The 19,567-nt window shown below is 44.5% G+C and overlaps 1 protein-coding gene across 3 annotated transcripts; it reads left to right on the top strand.

The window, feature by feature from the left end:
* The first annotated feature begins 3,171 nt into the window (after positions 1-3,171).
* LOC131267096 (excitatory amino acid transporter 3) lies at positions 3,172-19,510 on the top strand. 3 transcript variants are annotated; one of them, XM_058269861.1, is made up of 11 exons: positions 3,177-3,311; positions 3,404-3,487; positions 15,882-16,158; positions 16,238-16,495; positions 16,588-16,630; positions 16,748-16,787; positions 17,241-17,555; positions 17,627-17,921; positions 17,995-18,129; positions 18,197-18,299; positions 18,363-19,510. In XM_058269861.1, exons 3-11 carry the CDS (start codon positions 15,959-15,961, stop codon positions 18,417-18,419), a joined length of 1,446 nt encoding a protein of 481 aa, XP_058125844.1. In that variant the 5' UTR covers positions 3,177-3,311; positions 3,404-3,487; positions 15,882-15,958; the 3' UTR covers positions 18,420-19,510. The 3 variants fall into 3 exon arrangements, with proteins under 3 accessions (XP_058125843.1, XP_058125845.1, XP_058125844.1); XM_058269860.1 differs by having other exon boundaries at positions 3,172-3,487; XM_058269862.1 differs by having other exon boundaries at positions 3,172-3,491.
* Positions 19,511-19,567: the final 57 nt, after the last annotated feature.

Raw genomic sequence — 19,567 nt, 5'->3', positions numbered from 1 at the left:
TCTTAGTAAGGAAAGAAATTGATCGTTTTAGTCAATCTACTAACTGAGGAGTGTGCGGTAACCATGGTGATGATCTCACACTGATACCGGTTTCTCTACTTCATAACGCACGCTTGTACTGCTATGCGCGGGATGGGATCATGTTGAAGGATCTTTTTTTATGCTGTCGGTTGTGCAGTACAGTACTGTTGTAGTTTTAATTTACATATCGTTTCACACAACCTTTCAGTACCGTTTTCAATGCTAGCTCAAGACAAACGCAACGATCGGGTTCGGTGACAAATTGCGAAATTGATATTCATCTTCTAAATGAATAGTACGAGCTTATAATTGCCGAGAAATGGGTATCGCATTCCTTCAATTTGGACACTTTAATGCACATCGTGCCTGTGCCGCAGTAGCTTACCGTACCATATTTTTAATTGTCAGAATTAGTTTCGAAACTATTCCCGATCTAGGAGGCAGCACTTGTGTGTGGTGCGTACGATAACCATCGTGGCCATAAGCGATACGCACCATATCCCCGCAGACCTACGCTATATAACCTTGAATTTGATGGGTGCTAATTGACGGGAATGGTTTTAGCCGTTGAAAAGGTTGAAAAAGGGTTGTTTAAATCATTATAAACGGGATCGCCTCCGTTGCCATCGCCATGTTCTCCGCGCAGGTCCACGTTCGGTAGATTGGTTGACCGATCATTATGGAGAGTAAAGGTATTCTATTGACCACGATCGGATTGGGGATAGCAAAGTGCGTTTTAAAAAAGGGCCATATGTGATCACGTAATCGTTGGTAGCCCATAGCAAGAAACGATCGATATGCGACCCTTCCGTAAAATATGGATTCAATTCAATTGTTTAGTAAGAATTTCTTTCCCTCGCAGGCATCTGAATCAAAATATAATGCGATATCACGGAATCAACGAACCGAAACTACATAAATAAATCCGTGGGGGAACAGTGTAACAGCACGATTGGTGATCGCACATTTGATCTATTCTTTTGTTGTACATATTTTTATACTGATTTTAAAAAGTTTATTTTACAAAATATTTGTAACAAATAACAAAATATCAAAACAGCTAAACTTTATTTGATCAATATGTAACTGATTCTCATAGCAACTAACTAGCATAACACGTATGGTACCATTGTTACCGTATATTTCCGGAATTCTAGAATCGATGCACTGAGCATGCAAGTAGATCGGGGGAAATGAACTGCATCCATGAGCGTTTTCGGAAGTGAATGTGATTTCAAGTGTCGGATTCAATTAGAGTCAAACGCCGGAGGTGCAGACGTTATTCCTATCAACACAGCTGCATTCGACCGGAAACGCGCAGCAATGAGTGCATCTTTTCTTTTCCATTTTATTTTACCATCCTCTTAAAAATGTTTGTCCGTGGATAATGTATTGTAAAGAGGTTTGCTAATCATTGAATAATTTTAACAGGCAGTTTAATTCTTATGTGCAGACTGTTGGCAAAGGCTTTGCTGAACACAACCAAAATCGCACAACTGTATATCCAACCGAGAGAGCTTCAACTGATGGGCATTATGTCATTATTTCATTATGATTTGACATCATTTGTAAACGGTACCCTGCCGTTGGTAGATTTATGGCCAGATTCATCGGTGGTCAGCCCTGTTCCTCATTCATTGACAGAAGGGAATCGCACGCCCCGGGGTCGAATCCAAAAATATGCTTCTGCTGGTGACCGCGATGATGCCATGCTTGCCTGCCCGCTGGTCGGTGGGAAACGATGGGAGCATGCCAGAGTCGTTGGCGGTCGGGGTAGACGCATGCATCATCTGATTGAGCCGTTTTACGCGCAACACTTTGTTCTAAGCTTCAATTCAATGAAGCGATGGGTTCAATTGAGACCCATCAAAATGCGCACTCCCACCGGATAGATCCAATTCATGATACATTTGGTGAAAAGTTGGTTTGAAACTGATCCTGACACTGCCGGTGTGGTATTTTATGAGGTCGTGTGAGTGAAAAATATTGTAAATTATTTAGCTATCCTTTTTCACTACATGGGCTATGATGAACAGTTTGTTTAACTTTAAGAGCAGACCTCCTGCACAAAGATTCCTGTCGAACTGTGCGTCCCTTCCCTTTAATTGTTCGTTCGAGAGAAGGCCATCCTTTAATTTTCCCCATTTTCCACAGGTATAGCGATTTATTGCGCATTCGTTTCGGAGCGTACTTCTGCGTAAATGGAAAATTTATGACTTTTTAACGCAATTGAACTATAATCCTAACCTTTCTTTAGTGAAACATCATTGTACATTGAATGTGGTAGCATCTCCTTTAACAAACTCCATTTCTGTAAATGCACAAAGTAAAAACTTCAATAGAAAGAGGGAAGACCCGGGGAAAAATGACGGAATGAAACGGTAGACGGGGTTCACAATGTCCTATGTGGTATGCTTTTGCGCGCCAACTTTGCGGAAGTGGGAAAAAAGGATCTTCGAGGAAAAAGACGATATTTGGAAGGGGGTGGAATTAAGACAAGCCGTACTGATTAAAAATATTCGGTTGCCTTGAGGCGTTTTGTTTGCCGGACGCATTTTGGGATAATCTTCTGTCAAACGAGTTAAAGATTCCCTGGGCTCTGGAAGGGGTTTCCTCCGGAAGGGGTTGGTTTTCGTTTTGTTGCTTGGCTGCGTAGCCCTTACAGGACGCGTGTTTCCAAAAATCACACCAAGCCCTAAGCTACCGTGTGTCGCGTGGCCACAGTCCCCTAGAAAGGATAGAGCTTGCACAATACGGAAGAAAGGAAGGGGAAGCTGCCTGAAGAAAGGAGGTCCGTTAATCTTCCCCGTGCATCGATGATGATTGCGTGAACATGGCAGAACTGTGTGTACTTCTCACCTTGCCGTTTTGACACGCGGTCGTGTGTTCTTCTCTCACTCTCATGCTCGCAGAATTTCACTGGCACGCTTCTCTTTTTCGCTTGTCTCTCTGGTTTATCTTTCTGCCTCGCTTGCACTCTCTCTAACTTTCCCGCGATGTGCAGTATCGCACAGCTGGGCAGGGTGGCCGGGTGCCGAAGGGCTAAGGGAAAGCGGAACACAACTCCGGTGCCAGCATGCGAAACATCCGTCGAGCGGCAATCGGTCGGAGCAGTTCAGTTCAGATCCAATCCTCGCCGTGGTAGGGAGCTAAACCCCGGTCCGCGGTCTAGTTAGCGCAAGGGGACGTCGCTTAATCTCTCCACGGGCTGCTGCTGCTACTGCCGTCGTTGCCAAGCGACCAGCGCTTACGGTGCTTCCGATTCCGAACGTGGTCCTCGTCACGGTGTGGTAATACGAGTCGGAACGAAATTGCGCGTGTTGTTTTACCAGCTTCGCAATCTAATCCCGTTCTAAATATTTCGATCATACTAAAAAAAAAGGTGTGCTCCGACTAAGTCCACCAGCTGACCCGCGTGTCGCCGCCGGATCGTGTTCCAGACGAGCAACGAAAAAAGAAACGCGCGGTAGGTGTGCATCTGTTTTTGTTTTCTATTTGCGCAAGCCTTGTGTTGTGTTCCCTCAACGTGTGGTGATCTACTTATGAGCCAGAGTGTTTAGTTTGCCAAACGGGGGGTGAGAGGCATACTAAGGTGAAAGTGTTGACGAAACTGTTAGTGCAGCACGAGAACGTTTAACGGACTGTCAATGCAGTTTACTTTGAGCATCAAAGCCAGCTTCCCTGTTCCGTGACGTTCTGATCTGAAAGTGTGCCTATTCTTTCATCTGACCAAACATCCCAGAGAAGCCACAAGTAGACTGACGGACCGTGGCACACACAAGCTAAAACTCAAAACCGGCCGGCCGGTTACGATAAATAAATAACGAAAGCAACGAAATAGACACAACGAAGAGAAAATGTTCCGACCTGCGGCTCGAAGTGGTCCAAAGTGTCATCTGCTGTTCCGGCGTTAACAGCTTTCAAACGGCCCGACCGTCTTTCCACGTCCTTCTACCCGCGCTAAGGTTTCCCCTGCCCCGGTGGCGGTTCTAAAGTGCCGAATTGTTTACTTAAAAATAGCAACACCAAGTTGAATTTGTTCGTTTTGAAGAAGGAAGGGTGAATAGTGAAGTAAAAAAGTCCTCAAGTTTATGCCCCATGTGTCGCCCACGGCTCGGGTTGATGTGTGTTGTTTTGGTAAACTACTATATGAGCGGTGGTCTACATGATGAACATCGCCTAGTCTGATAAAATTAAACAAAACTCACAAATATTCTTTTTTTAAACGGCAGTATCTGCAAGTCCCACTTTAATCAAAGGAGGCGCTACTGAAGGCGCAAGAAAAGTGAAACACTAATTCGCATGCTATGCTAAAACGTTTTAGGGGGTTTCGAAAATTTCATTCTATCGAACATACCCATCGTGAAGTCGAAGGTCCGGTTTGCGGCGAACGGGCACGAAGAAGCGCATCAGGAGAATTCAGACACGTTCAAACCACCGTGTGTTGTCAAAGCGTTATAAATGTTCGACGAGTTCAGAATACCTAATATACCTTTTGCTTTTAGGTATGTGCTTCAATCATTCGACCGTGGACCCAAACAGCATTAGTTTCTTCGGCCGGATTCCAACACTGGGTTGGTTTCTTCCCATCCTTCTTGATTTGTATGCATTCATTTAAATGCCTTTCGTTAAGTCACATAAGAACCATCAGCACCACCACCCCATAAGCAACAACCCACTCTGTGCACACTCAAGGTTGAAGAGGTTCTGTTTCTGGACGTTTCTGGAAGTCTACTTGAGGGAGACGATCTGGCCCGGCGCGAAAACGGCTGCACCCTTGAGCCAGCTGTGGGGGACTTGTTTGGTGGTTTGTGTTTTATTTATCGGAATGGTTCGTAAGGCTCAGCGCAATCGTTATCAACTGCACCCAAGTTGCGCCATGATAAGGGGCAATGTTTACAAGCTTATTATATCATGGTAGTAAGTGCAAGGTCTGACCGGCTTCCAGTAATCGACTTCTTCGACAATATTCGAATTGATCTGATAAGAGCAGAGAAAAGTGTAGAAATTTGGTTGAATTGGACTGATAAATGCAGTTTTAGGAAGTTTAACATGCGAAACTACAGGTACTCTACTAGAAGTAGGTCATTGAAACCAGAAAAAACGTTGTTGATAGTTTACTTTATACCTACTGAGCCATACTCTACCGCAACCAGCGTCATAACAGACAACTTCCCTTTCCTTGCGATTAAACCCAATTTTTGCGCTCGTTAATGTACCACGTGGAGCAAAACCGGTCACGCAATGTGGGGTCTGTATTGGACCTGAGAGCTCCTCGGTGTATTTTCACATCTTCATTCAGAGCTCTTGTTCGCGCTCGCCCGATCATCATCTTCCTCTTCGATCTTGCGAATGAGCGTGGTCTAATGGAGCGTGTCGTTAAGATGGCAAGCACCACCGCCACAGGAAAACCGCCACGGTCATGCATTGTATCCACCAAGCGCTAGAAACCGTAACTTTCTTCATGACATCCGCGGGACGTTCCGTGGTTTGGCCCGCGTGGAGTAAATATAGAACCCGCGCGCTTATTGTCGCGTCTTTACGTTTGCGTGTATGTTCGTTGGGCATGTTTTTGGATGCCAGCTAGACGTGAGAAGTAAGAAGTTTCGCCCCTGGCGATGTTGAATTTAAACAAGCACGTCGAGATGTATACAGCCTTTTTGTTCGACTTGCAGGCAGCCAACGAGGAGAGGTTGTCTTGCGGTGCTTGGGTTGTTACTGGAAGATAAATTATTACCGCAAATCTACCGATCGGTCGCTCGCGGTCATGGCGATTCGCGATCACGTTACGCAATGGGACGTTTTCGGGAGGGACGATATTCGCACCAGTTTACCCCCGGATCTTCCACTGTGTAGGGCTTCTTCTGCTTTTCCTTCGGAGGGAAACATTGGAGAAGCTCTTTTCAATGGTCGTAAAATTCTACTTTATGATCGCAATAATGTTGACACGGGGAAGACATTCCTTCGCTTCGGAACCCGACGACGCGACCAACTCGCTGGGGCAGGGCAACGGGGGAAGGGGTGTGGGTTTAGTTATGGTTTTCTTTTTCGGCTGGTTTGCGCGGCTTCAAAAATAGCGATCCGAGCAGCATCTGATGCGCCCAGCGAAGAGACCGGCCGAGTGGCGGCCGGGTGCGAAGAATGGATCGTCGCGAAAGAAAAGCCGGCTTTATAAATCATCCCACCGCGGGTGCTCATGAATTTGTGGAAGAAGCCGTCGCACCAAGCTATGAACAAGTGGCTGAGACCTCGGGTGCTTTGGCGACAATCTTTAGTTACAGTTAAAGTATATTTTCATTCAGTCAAGCAAGTCGCACCTACGTGTCGTGTTGAGTATTGACCTAAATTTTGAAATAAAATAACCATATTGTGTCTAACAAATACTGGGGATAACTAGTTTATACTGGTTCAAAAATTGCGAATTGCTCAATCACCAACATCAAGTAGCACAAGCAGGAAGGTCAGTGAGCTGCCGGGCAAATAATGTTCCCCGGGTTTCCGGTTGGCCCTTCTGATCAGGGTCTTCCGATTTCCAGTGTCTAGCGTTAAGCCTCTAGTTGTCATGGGAGCAATACTACTACTGCAATGGTCACCCACTGAACCACCCCGTTCAGCTAACGGCACGTGTGGGTGTCGATTCGATTGCTGGCCCGAACGAGACTGGCCGGAGGTCGTCACTTGTGATTAATGATGGGTTCGATATCGTGTTGCAAATTTCCTGCACTGCAAAATGCGGTTGGTGGTGCTTCCAGCTTCCACTTACGATGCAAGATATGGGGCCAATTGTGGACACTTGGAGGGAAAAGCAGGGTACAGGGGAAGGAAGCTGGTTTTTCGATCTGCTGCATCAGGGTTGTGAATCCATATTACATTACAGCGCCTCTGGTATGGAACGAAACGTCACCAGCGTGTTGTTTTAAATGGACAAAAGCTGCATCGCATCAGGGAATATGAATTAAAAAGACAAGAGTACGTCCCGAGAACCTCCGAGGAGGGTGTGGGTTATTGGCACATGTTCCACCCACTGGCTTTGTGTGGTCGGTCACACCGTTTTATGCGCTAATGTCGAGAGATAGGTACAATTATGCGGGGTATAAAGCGCATTTCATTTAAATGTTTGAAGTATTATTTAACATGAATTGTGTATTTTATTTGATTTTTTTAAAACTTCTATCGAAACTGTTTGAAAAACCCCTGAGTAACTGTTTTGAAATGGACACGCACTGTTTAGAAGCAATTCAAACTCTCACTCACTCACGTTTTGCAAGTGCTATAACGGAAACAATATTTCGTCGAAAGGGATTTGACCTTTTCTTGGAAGTTCACGAACAAAATCGCGCTCCACCATTTTCCGAAAACTACCATTTCCCACTAAAAGGGCTGATGGGAATGCAAATTTTTCTCGTGTTTGCCTAAACGTTTCCGCCCGTGTGTTTGTACAGCACACGGGCTTTGTCCTCACATCTCCGCTCGGTGCTCCAGTTGACCTACATTTAAATAGGAGACATCCACGGCTTTCTCATGGTTTGGTTCCAGACCGGTTCCGTCTTGAACGGCAAATTGACACGGCTCACGGAGTTCCCTGAATTTCGCGAAGGCAGCGTGACGCCATGGAGAAACGCTATAGCGATCACTTCATCCGTACAGTGCATGCCAACATTTCAAGAAAAGCATGTTTCATCTGTTGCTCTTTCTTTTCTATTATGAAGAAATTAATTTTAGATACATTCGCCTGGCCCAAAATTAACTATTTATCCAACCTTGTAAGTGGTGGAAAAAAACAAAAATGACACACGTGGTTTATTTAAGGGTTGATAAAATCGTTTCCTGTCTGTGACTCCACGCAACGTGGTTGCATTCGATAGAAGAGGGACCGTAGCAACAAGTGTGCGCCGGTTCTTTGGCTCTCACGATGTTTACTTCGTAATCAATTCTCGATTATGAACACACCCGACAGGAGGCCTCCCCGCGCATCCTTTGACACATCTCTCTCCACCTTCGCCGCGAACAACCCCCCTTGCTGATATCTACCGGTGCTTCAAACACGGTGGGGTGGAAGTTAGAAGTTCAATGCAAATTGAGGGAAGAAAGCAAAAGAAAAAACGAGAGAAAAATCAACGATAAGCCACCCTTTTTTCTCCCTTGTGATATGAAAATGCAAAAAGGCAAACAATTAAGCCAACGACCCAACCGCCTAGGTGTAATATATTGTACTCCATTCCCGGCCTCTTCTCAAGTGGTTTGCAACGAAACACGAACCCCAATCTTGCGAAAAAGCAGAATGGGTGGAAGAAGCTATGTTTACATACATGTTTGCCGTCTTGAAGATGAGGTTTCGAAGGTGAAAAGGCGCTCTCTTCACTTAACTTATGCACGTCAGTGCAGTGCACTGAACTGAGCTGAGAGAAAGAGAGAGCGTGGAAATGGACGGACGGAATGGTGGCAAAGGGAAGAATCGACGTAGACGACATGCAAATCGGTACTCGTGAAATGGTGTTAATGAATGTGCACACATTAAGCACACCAAATGCATCGGCATGGTCACGATGATGACGATGATGATGATGATGATGAAGAGGAGGGCATCCTCCTCTTTGGCTTCTGTGGATGACGTCGAAGACTCTGGGGTTAGCTAGCGAAATCGGATGTTGTAGAAAATGAAATGTGGTTTACTCAGGAAGCTATTCCGATGTAGTCGGTTTTGTCGGTTCTTTAAATTTTGCACTCAAAAGTCCAAAATTAGATTGATAAACCACGAAATAATTTCTAGACATGATTCTGTAAAACAACACATTATACCTGCTTTCGTTGAAAGATGGTTCGTGTAACAAGTAGCAATTTATTTGCGAAAAGCAACGTCATAAACTCATTATTATACTGAAGTCGTTGCCAAGAAATGTTTTCAACAGAAGAAAACTTCAGCTATAATTCATTTTCATTTGCCCAAGAGACCTTCACCGGTTTCGCCCTGAACTCGCTAAGCTTACTAATCGAATTGAAACGCCCCCGCAAGGATTAGTAATAGACCAGCAAATAGTATACACTAACCTTTGCAAAAAAAACGAGTCCTTCTTTGAAATTCTATCTGGTAGAAGATCAAATCTATATTAAAATCGCTGCCAAATTAATTTCGTGTTTTAAGCCTCATTTTGTTGACCCTATCGTATACACAATTAAGATCTTTATAAGAAAACTAGATCAACAGATCCAATGAATGGCGATTTTATCGTCGATAGAAGTGCCTCCGTGGAATCCGCAGTTCGTTTAATGAATTGCGCCTTCAACAGCGCTCAATTATTCATTCATAAACACAACGAAACCTCGACCACGCAAGACGCTAAACGACGCCATTCTCGGGAAGTGTTGTTGCGAAGGGGGAGAGCGCATGGTGCTCATGCTCCTAATAGGGCAATAAAGATGGATGGAAACATTGAATCAATCACCGGTTTTTATTTATGGTGATCTCTACCACGTTCCGCGCCAACGAGAGGCCGCGATATTGAGTCACTTTTCGGGCCGACTGAGACTAAGTCGTGAAACCTGCATGCCTGCTTCACACTCGTCGCTCTGCCATCTGCCGTGTTTGGTGGCCGGTGGTGCATGGTGCAATTGCACATGTGCAGCACGTTTGCGATCGGTGCACAAGGCGTGAGACAAAACTGCGCAACGAACGCGCACCACCAGGCGGGAGGAACGATCGGTTGATCTTGTCTCCGGAAATGACGATCAACTGGTGGTGTGAAATGTGTGACGCTAGAGCAGCCCCCATGTGGCTGTGACGTAGAGGGGATATTTTTAGGTCGGATTAATTCGATTCGAGGTCGAATTAAATGAGGCGGGAAATTGTGGGACGGTGTTTCGTGAACCGAAAGATATTCAAATTTGAGCGCGATGGAAAATTAGCAATTCGTCACTATTACTTTTTGACTACACATTTAAACATCTTACAACCCATGGACGATTTATCACTTTCTGCTCATTTTAGCGACTTGAAGGAATGATCTCATCGACGGTTGCGGGTCGATGCTGGTACTAGCGCCATGTCCAAACCGAAATGATTAAACCTAGAACAACATTATCGGCTGTCGTTTTCTTCTTTTCAGTTGGCAGCTGTTGTTTATTTGTCGATGAAGTCGAATTTTCGAGTTATGTGTTAGATGCTGCCGCTCGTTCTCGAGTTGTTTACAAATGATGATGATTTTTCATCGTTCTACGAACTAAAAAACTTTGTATAAAAAAATAGGAGATTAAAATGAAACGATACAATTCCCCTTTTTTATGTGAAATTGATTGCAAAGCTTTAAAACGTAGTTTTATGGCGTGCTACAGCGAGGCGTCGGTTTTTATTTATGAGCAATATTTTGTGGGCATAAATTTGCTTCATCATCGCGCAAATAAAGTTAAAGAGACACATTACAACTTGAGACGAACCGATTTATTGCTTTCCCACATAAGGAATCGCAAACAACAACACAGAGTGGACAAAGGCAACAAGCAGAAGAACTTCGTATGCAGATCAAATACGGGAGTGTAATTGATTCAGCGCAGGGTTCCAGAAATAGGCGTCTTTAAGCTACCCTTTTCTGTGCGTTCTGGACACCCAACGACCAGGAGGCCACCTGTTGCTTTCCGGTACCGGTACGGTTCTCGAATTTCTAACTGGATTAATTGTTCTTTCATGACGACTTCTACCTCCTAGCCCTAAATGGTGTCGACCTGGTCGGCCGGCTGGCTGGTGTCTCTTCGGGTGTATGAAAATAAATCGACATGATTAAATTCGTTTTACTGCGCGAATCAGGTCAACCGGCGGCGGACGTCGTAGCGTTGGTGGTTAAGATGCGAAACCTCTTTAGAGGAGGATCCATTCGTAAAGGAGCTACGATATGCTCATCGTTTGGCGCAGGGCCCATCGCAACCTAGGCCGCTTCGTTTCGTAGCTTTACTTGCCTCAAACGCTCATTACAAAATCATCGGCATAATCATCAGCAGCAATGTCTTGAGGACGATAATCTCTTCGGTTTGCCACTTTTGGGACGCAGCCAATGCAGCAACTGGTTTGGTGGCGCTGAAAGAGGAAGAAATTAAATAAATCAACAAATCATCAGCCTCTTTCGCTCGCGTATGCTTGGCGTACTGGCGGGAATGGTGCATAAATTGTTCCCAATGGAGGCAACTGTTGCTTCCTTTCTTCGCTCCATTGTGTTGTCATCGTTGCCAACTGCTGACATTGACTGCGTGGTACTGCATTTTTGTACGATGCTTCGACGAAACGATTCTGTTCATTATTCTCTTTTTTTAGTTTAATAGGGACAGCTTTGTTTGCTACAATCAGTCACCTTTTTGCAGGAAAGGACGGTGACCTATACTAAATGGTCAAAGTATGTCATCTTTTCATATCACGAAAGTTATCCCTTTAGTATGCATCAACTACCAGGCGTCTCCATGGCGACAAGAAGTTAACTTTTCATTCCATGAAGACGGAAGTGTTGCCATCTGTTGAGGGTGAAATGCTTTCCATAACATATCTTTACATTAGCTCTTTCATTATATTTTCTCAGTTTATTTCACTTTGGTATAAAAACATACCCAAAAACGAACAATCACTTTCTCTGGAGAGATTTTATTGGCTACCTGTTGAATATGCTGTGGGGTAAACATGTGGATACAACAACTCCCCCGTAAGATGATGTCGTGCAACATCATTTTAGGTTTGACTGGCGTATCGGCCAAACTTAAACGTGCAGAAGGAGCATGCTCATGTTCGGTTCCGGTCCGTCTGTTCCATCTGTTGTTGGTTATGATATCTGGGTAAAAGGCAAGAAATTAGAGGTGAACCCAAAACGGCATACCGCGTATCTGGATTGAACACTGGTTTGTTTGACTGTCTCATATATCGCTAACACACGAGTGCACCTAACCGTTTACTTATCGTTTACTGCCCTCTCTCAACCTTTCTCCTGCGTATTCTGTGAGTTTTTTTATTTGTTGACGGTAGTAATTAATAGCTGCCCGGGGGTGTTAATAGATTTAAAAGAGGGCCAAGGGGTTTACGATCTCTATTAGCACCGGAAGGTGATAATGTGCAGCGTGTTTGGATAAAGTAAACAAGAGTTGGGATGATGGGAATTTCAATGTGCACGTGAATAAACTTCGGATTATTTATTTTCCTTCAAAATATTGATGTGCTGCAATTTTTAAGTAGCGAAGCCGTTGAATGAATCTTTGATATAATATTTTTCCGACCCACTTTGATGAATATAACCTTATGCCTTTTACCTTGATGGTGTTATTTCTTCTACCTGCTAAGGACCTTTTTCAAGGTTAATCATGGGTAAAGTTTTTTTTTCATAGTATACATTGTAGAACACCTTCTATTAAAATTAATTTTCTTTCCTTTTTTTCCATACCCTCCGAAGAAAAGAAAGAAACCCCCTACTTATCCTAATTTGTCGGGGAAAAGGGATCTTTACCCGGATCACTTGTCCCATTGCGTCGCGAAGAGGAAAGTTAGGCCCCTAAGTTGAATAGCAGCATCTTTCTTATCTCAAATTTTGCTCAACCTCAACACGTTTCTCCCGAAGCCTAAATTGTTGGTGGCACTTGGCATCGTTCAAGGACTCCTTCTAGGATCAAAACCTCCAGCTCCAGCTCAAGACGGTGCTGTTGATGGCGTTAGCAATGGAAGCAATTTCAATTCAATGGAAGATAAATCGTATTTCCGTCAAAATTCAACCCGGGCATCATCTATTCATTCCCTTCACTTCCACTCAACTAAGTACGAAAGGGAAAGGCCGATGGCAGGGCAATGGGAGTACTTGCCTGTTTTATTTTCATTTCAACGACTCCCGGCCCCAACTGCGGAAGGCGAAAAACCAGTCCCGGCCCCCTTTTTCCCATCGAATGACTTCAAGTTTATTTACCGCGCAAAATCAGATTCTTGGAAAAGTGTTGCTGGAGATGAAGAACTGGCCGCATTTGCAGAGTTCCTGGGGCGAGGTGGGTTTGGTAATTCGGCTCCCAGAGGAAAGGAAGGCATGTACGCTGGTGTATGTGTGTGTGGCAAGGGAAAATCTAATTTTCTTCCCCAACAAAAAAAAATGACTCCTCAACGGTACGTCGTGACCTTCGCGATCCTATCCTCCTTTTTTGCTTTTGTTTCTTCGCGGTTTCCTTCGAAAAGCACTCATAAACTCATCAGTCAAACAATTTGCGCCGTATGAAATGATTGGTTCATTCTTTTGCCTATTCGTTCCTTTCTTTTTTCTACAGGCTCTATTTACGATAAGGATGATATGTCCGGCAATGGTTATGCTTTTTTTTTTCTTTTTCTAGAAACCAAAAGCCACCATATGGCAGCGAACCAGAAGCTAAAGAAGGACGGGAGCGCGCTCACAGGACATTTAAGGAAAGGCATTTTTGTGCGCTTTCACTTTCGATGGGTGGGAACAATTTCTTCGTCCGCTCGATGTAATTTCTGGCATCCAAGAATTATTGCCGCGTGGCACAGAAGGTCGCACATAGAGGCAGAAAGAGAGTAATCAATGACGGGCTCTGGAACGTCTTCAAATCTGCAAAAAAATAGTTATTGCACCGAACCGTACTCTGCTGGTGGCCATAAAACACCATTAGGCTGAGACCAGCCGAGAAAATGCTTACCGCCTCGCACCACATTTGTCAGGATTGTGGAGAGTCTGTTCCCCTTATTTTTCCTGGGAACCCCCGTCCCCTGTCGTCGAGCGTTGGAAATTATGGTTCGTCCTTCAAATGGAGGAAAATCCTAACGTACCACGAAGGAGCGAAGGGAACCTGCGGTTGTGACCCATTATAGGCGGATTAACTGCATGTTTGTTACGAGAAATAAGCGGGTCGAGTGTGGATCCTGGTTTGAATAAACCTTCTGTTCAGAAAGGCTGCACTGGCGCACATTTTTTATGCCATCAGTGGCGGGAAAAAATGATCAACAGAAGTTCAAAGCATATGTCGTGGGTCAATGGTGTTTTGTGTCTCCTGTCTGGAAAGGATTATGAACTTTGGAGAGCTATATTTTCGCTGAGTCGTTTAAGCAAACATGGAAATACAATTGTAGCTGACAGTAATGGAAAATTTTGCCTTCAATATGTGGCATATGCGGTCCAGATGTTAGACGTGAGAATAAACATAATTCACAAAGCCTTTACGATTAATCTAGTAGATTGTAAAATTGTGTCAATAGCATAATAAATTTAATTTATGTTCTGCTTGGAGGAATCCTTATCTACTTTGCAATGGCACGCAGAAGCACATCATGATGTCCTAGGTCAAAGCGACGTCATACTCGTGTGCAAAATCGATGCAATTCCAACCCACCAACAGGATGAGATCATGCCGGGCTAACTTGGGTCCATCATCATTTGTTTATTTAGCATCTTGCCGTTTTGTGTTCGCCCGGCTTTCAAACATGAACATTAAAAAGCGAACGCGACAGCGTCGGCTGATAATTGATAGAATCAACGCTCACCGACAACACTTAACACATCCGACGGTCACTGCCAATGATGATGGAACCGTGGTTTCCCGGAGCTAGAGAAGGCGCGGGTGAAGGTTCAACCGGTCAAGTTCACACCATCGGTTATCATCGGGGCCCTGGGGGTACAAACAACTCACCGCCCCGTGCCAAAGACAAGTCACACTTATCAATCGATTGTAAACATTAAACTTCGACAGATGATCTCTTATGGGACCGTTTTTTTTTATAAACTGCGTTATGACTCGTTCGTTGCAAAAATGGTTTCACACTCTCCATTTTCAGTTAGTTGATGATATAAATTTAGATGCAGTGTCAAAAATAGCACCTGCTAAAAAACAACCTATATGTTAAGACGCAGAGAAATATCGCAAAATGAAATTCCTCGGAAGATTTGCAGTCATGAGGCAAGCAAATCACATTCATTCTATAACGACGTTATGAATTCCCGATAAGATAAGTCACCGGTTACGTTGAACAATTTGATTTTAACTCCTCGTGGCCCGAAGCTTCCCCCATCCGAAGGCGGGATAATTACATGTTTAACAGTTGTTCAACCGGCTTTTGTACATTTATCGTTGACGATAAAAATCAACTCAAACTCGTTTGATTCGTCATGCACCGCGGCCGTTTAGCATATTTTATTGCGACCCCAAAGTTCGAAAGGGTAGAGTCTACGGGAATGAGCATGTAATAGCGGCGTGATTAAATTATCTCGCTCTACGGATGGATCTTCTTCGGGGACCGTAGGATCATCATTCAAATTCTTCGATTAATTTATACTGTGCACTTTCAATTAAACGCGTATATTTCAACCGTTCGCTGAACCCACTGTCCAGTCCGTAAAGTGTGCCAACTAAAGTCTACATTTAGCTCTGCTGCTTTTGATGCGTCCAGTTGATCTCTGAATGTTTCAATTTGAACCACTTCTTTCGGCGGATGCCAATTAAGAACAATTATAGATTAAAAAAGTGTTCATATGGAATTTATTTTTATTTTCCCCATCTCTCAATAAATTGAAAAAATAATTGAGTTATTTTTATATTCTCCTTCCACCTTTTACGAATGACTGAGATTCAATTTGGTTTCTATTAGTAAGTTGGTTTAACCTAACCAAAGACCAATCTACTCTTAAGTCTAACACAATCGTCTGATGAGCTGCTTTTTATCAGGCCTTTGTCCTAGAGATATCTCTGTTGGTATAACACATCTCCAACGGCTTAAGTAAAGTTGGCTCTCGGAAGGTGTGGCATTTAATTGTCTCCCAACGTACTGTGACGTTGGAAGCGAGACACGAAAACATCACAAGCCAGTGCTTAATGATAAGAAAAATGGTCTCCCATCTTTTTTTTTACAGCACCACAATCGAGGAGGTCCAATTGAATACACCTACGAACTTCGAAGAAAAGGGCCGTAGCCAGCAGCCCAAGCGCCATGTCGAACTCGTACGCGACTACGGGCGCCAGGCCAACGCCACGATGGAAGAGATTCATCAAATCGAACCTGCTTACCTTCCTGACTGTGCTGGGCGTATTCGGTGGTACAGCGCTCGGTTTGGTGCTTAAGAACTCCGAGGTTCCATGGACAGAGCGTGAGGTGATGTACATCCAGTATCCGGGCGATTTGTTCCTACGGTATGTTTTGCCATTTATTCAAAAAAACTCCCTTTGATCAAAAGCAATAAACTATTCTTTTTCTCTTTTTTTTTTAAAGGATGCTCAAATGTTTGATCGTGCCCCTGCTTGTCTCATCGATCACCAGTGCGATCGGTTCGCTGGACTTAAGTATGTCGAAAAAGATCGCATTCCGAGCGATCGTGTACTACTTTACGACGACGATCTGTGCCGTCGTGCTGGGCATCATTCTCGTCAGTACCATTCGACCGGGTACGGGACGCTCTGTGGATACGATCGCTGGAAAGGCCACCACAAGGCAGGTGCTTACCGCGGACACTTTGTTGGATCTTGTGAGGTGAGTGTAATGAAACTAAAACAGTTAACACACACACACACACTCTGCGAGTTGGAATGATTCTAATTGTGGTTACTTTTTCCTGTTCACAGAAATCTTTTCCCACCGAATATCATCCAAGCCACCATGTTCCAGGTAAGGATTGTAGAACTACTTCGACCTTTGCACTACAAGTGCAATGGATTTTATTTTGTTCTATAAATTCTCACACCCCACTTGTCTGTGACTGATTTGCGTTTTTTTTTTTTACAGTTCCGCACCATTCTGACCCCGCCAGCTAACGCTACCGGTGGTAAGTGTGACCGTTAACGCGGATAGTTTTTAATACGCGATCCACTTCAAACCGACCGTTGATCAGGCCCAATTTCGCGAACGTGTGGAGGAAATCCACACCACCGGATACTCCACCAGAGTGGAGGAGTTCGCAGGAAACTCTCACGCCGCTATGGCCACTGGCCGCAGATGTAAACAGTTTCGGTATGAAGTCGTGCGTTCGGATCGCTGCTTCCCCTTCGTAGGGAGTAAATTGCGGAAGCGTTCACTTATATTGTCATAACAATTTTGTTGGTAATATACCCACAACGCCAAGCGACGCGAATGCGTGCTATTTCCAACGTGTCGGGGTTGGAAGAGGTTTTTTTGGGTAGCACACCAACGAAGGACACTAGAAAGAAAGAATGTTTGATTGTAACTACTGCACTTTTTTGTTCATTATCCAATGCTTTTCTTCACAATTCTTTTCTAGTTCCACTAACTGCGTACAAAATTAACTCCGAGTTTACCCAGGGCACCAACGTGCTGGGTCTGGTCATGTTCAGCGTGGTACTCGGCACGTGCATAGGCAAGATGCGTGAGAAGGGCAAACCGTTGCTCGGTATGTTCGAATCGCTAAGCGAGGCCATGATGATCATCACATCCTGGGTGATCTGGATTTCTCCGATCGGTGTGCTTTTCCTTGTCGCTGCCAAACTGCTCGAGATGGCGTCGTTCATGGAAGTATTGGGTCAGCTCGGCTGGTACTTTATGACTGTGATGCTGGGTCTGTTCGTGCATGGTTTCGGTAGGTTGCCCTCCCAGAACTGATAAGACCAAAAAAACCATGCCCTAATCGACCTTCCGCGTGTCTTGTAGGAACTATTGCGGTGATTTTCTTCCTTACCACACGGAAAATGGCCTATCCGTACATTGGCAAAATGAGTCAGGTCCTGGCGACGGCGTTCGGCACAGGCTCCAGCTCGGCGACGATGCCTATCACGATCCGCTGCCTCGACAATATGGGCATCGATCCGCGTGTGACGCGTTTTGTCATTCCCGTCGGTGCTACGATAAACATGGACGGTACGGCGCTGTACGAAGCCGTGGCGGCTCTCTTCATTGCTCAACTACGTAACATTCATCTTACCTTTGGTCACATCGTTGCTGTGAGGTACGGTACTTTAATTCGAGCGGATAAGCGACATTCGGAACGTAACATATCCATTTTTCTCCTGTTACCGCAGTGTGACGGCAACGGCAGCTTCCATCGGAGCGGCTGGAATACCGCAAGCTGGACTTATTACGATGGTTATGGTGCTGGACACTGTGGGACTTCCTGCCGAAGATGTTACCATTATTATTGCCGTCGATTGGCTCCTGTGAGTAAAGTGGAACTGCGAACGCCTGGCGGTGGACTTCTTTATCAATGCTCTTGTTCCTTTGCAGTGATCGATTCCGCACAACGATCAACGTAATGTGTGATGCCCTCGGAACGATTCTCGTGAATTCCCTGTCGAAGAAGGATCTGGCTGGCGAAGAGACTGGCAGAGTACGAAATCTTTTCCTCAATAAACGTGTGATAATGTCGCTAACCTTTAATACCTCTTTTCAGCTCGAACTGGCGGAGCCACATGAACTAGTTGAGTTAAGGCCAGACCAGAAGGAATAGAAAGAACTAGAGCCACCGGTGGACCAAACGCTTCATCACCTTCCCCCTTTTGACCATCCATTTTAACACACCCAATTGTCGTTTCCATCAAAAGGCATACGTACAGTGGATACGTATGGTGGTCGGAACATGGTCGGAAAAGAATGCCACATGACCGTAGGGAAACTGGATGAATCCTCGGCACCAAGCAACACCACGGGGACGAATTCATTCGAAACGAGTTGATTCGAGTGCGGCACTGCCTTCCCATCTGCATATTATAACACGACGCCATATAAGAGACAAGACAATAGGCACATTTGCTAGGCACTCTCGGACAATCGACTTCGGGGGAATATAATCTCGCTCGCTCGATCGTTCAACGTTATTAGGATAAGCTACACAATACCAGTATCTATTTAGGATGTAGCAAGTAGGCCACGGAAAAGCATCTCAATACAACATGTCATACCGAATCATTTAAAAATACACAGTATGTGAAAACTCTAATAACTGGCCCCGTTGCCCTGCGATCGACGATAATCATACGAAGCATTCTGAGCCACGATAGCGTTTAGTGGAGCACTCTTGCCACACGGGTCACGAGTCTACACAGCCCTATATCGATGTAACACCGACTAGTAGGCGGTTAGATGTTAGAAATATGGCGATTGATGTGTTTAGTGTGCAATATTCTACACACTTGAGTGTAACCAAAATCGAACGGAATCCGTAACAGCCAACTCTACTCTAGAAAACGATACCATAGGAACTGTACGATTATGTCGTAGTGTCGATATTTCTTGTATCAAAATTAAATGCATTTCACACCAACTTAGTGAACGATTCGATTTTAAGCGAAACCATATTTGTTTGGGTTAAGTTTGTAAGGCGCCCCCATAGTAGATCACGACAATAGTTCAAACAAGCGAATTTACCATTATTGCAAAGTGCTAGATTTAATCCCTTTGGAGTGTTTCAGCGAGATCGAGAACGAGAGTTTGTATATTTAAAAATACTTACAAATATATTTTAATGATCCACTTCTTGTGCTCGCACGATTTATTTTCCAGCTTGTACAGATGCAAGATGTTATATTTCATTAGTATTCCTTTCTGCAGTTTATCGTCCAGTTCACCAGTGTACATCTACTTATCCTTTTCTTGAAA

This window comes from Anopheles coustani, chromosome 2, assembly GCF_943734705.1.
Source record: "Anopheles coustani chromosome 2, idAnoCousDA_361_x.2, whole genome shotgun sequence".
Lineage (NCBI taxonomy): Eukaryota > Metazoa > Arthropoda > Insecta > Diptera > Culicidae > Anopheles > Anopheles coustani.
The sequence above is the reverse complement of the archived record's forward strand: the minus strand, read 5'-3'. Positions and strand labels throughout refer to the sequence as shown.

Bases quoted from the DNA above. Each gene is read 5' to 3' on its own strand.
- LOC131267096 (XM_058269860.1), top strand. From the start codon at position 15,959: ATGTCGAACTCGTACGCGACTACGGGCGCCAGGCCAACGCCACGATGG. The intron at 16,631-16,747 runs GTAAGGATTGTA...TTTTTTTTACAG, and splicing joins TCCAAGCCACCATGTTCCAG to TTCCGCACCATTCTGACCCC. The intron at 17,556-17,626 runs GTAGGTTGCCCT...CGTGTCTTGTAG, and splicing joins TCTGTTCGTGCATGGTTTCG to GAACTATTGCGGTGATTTTC.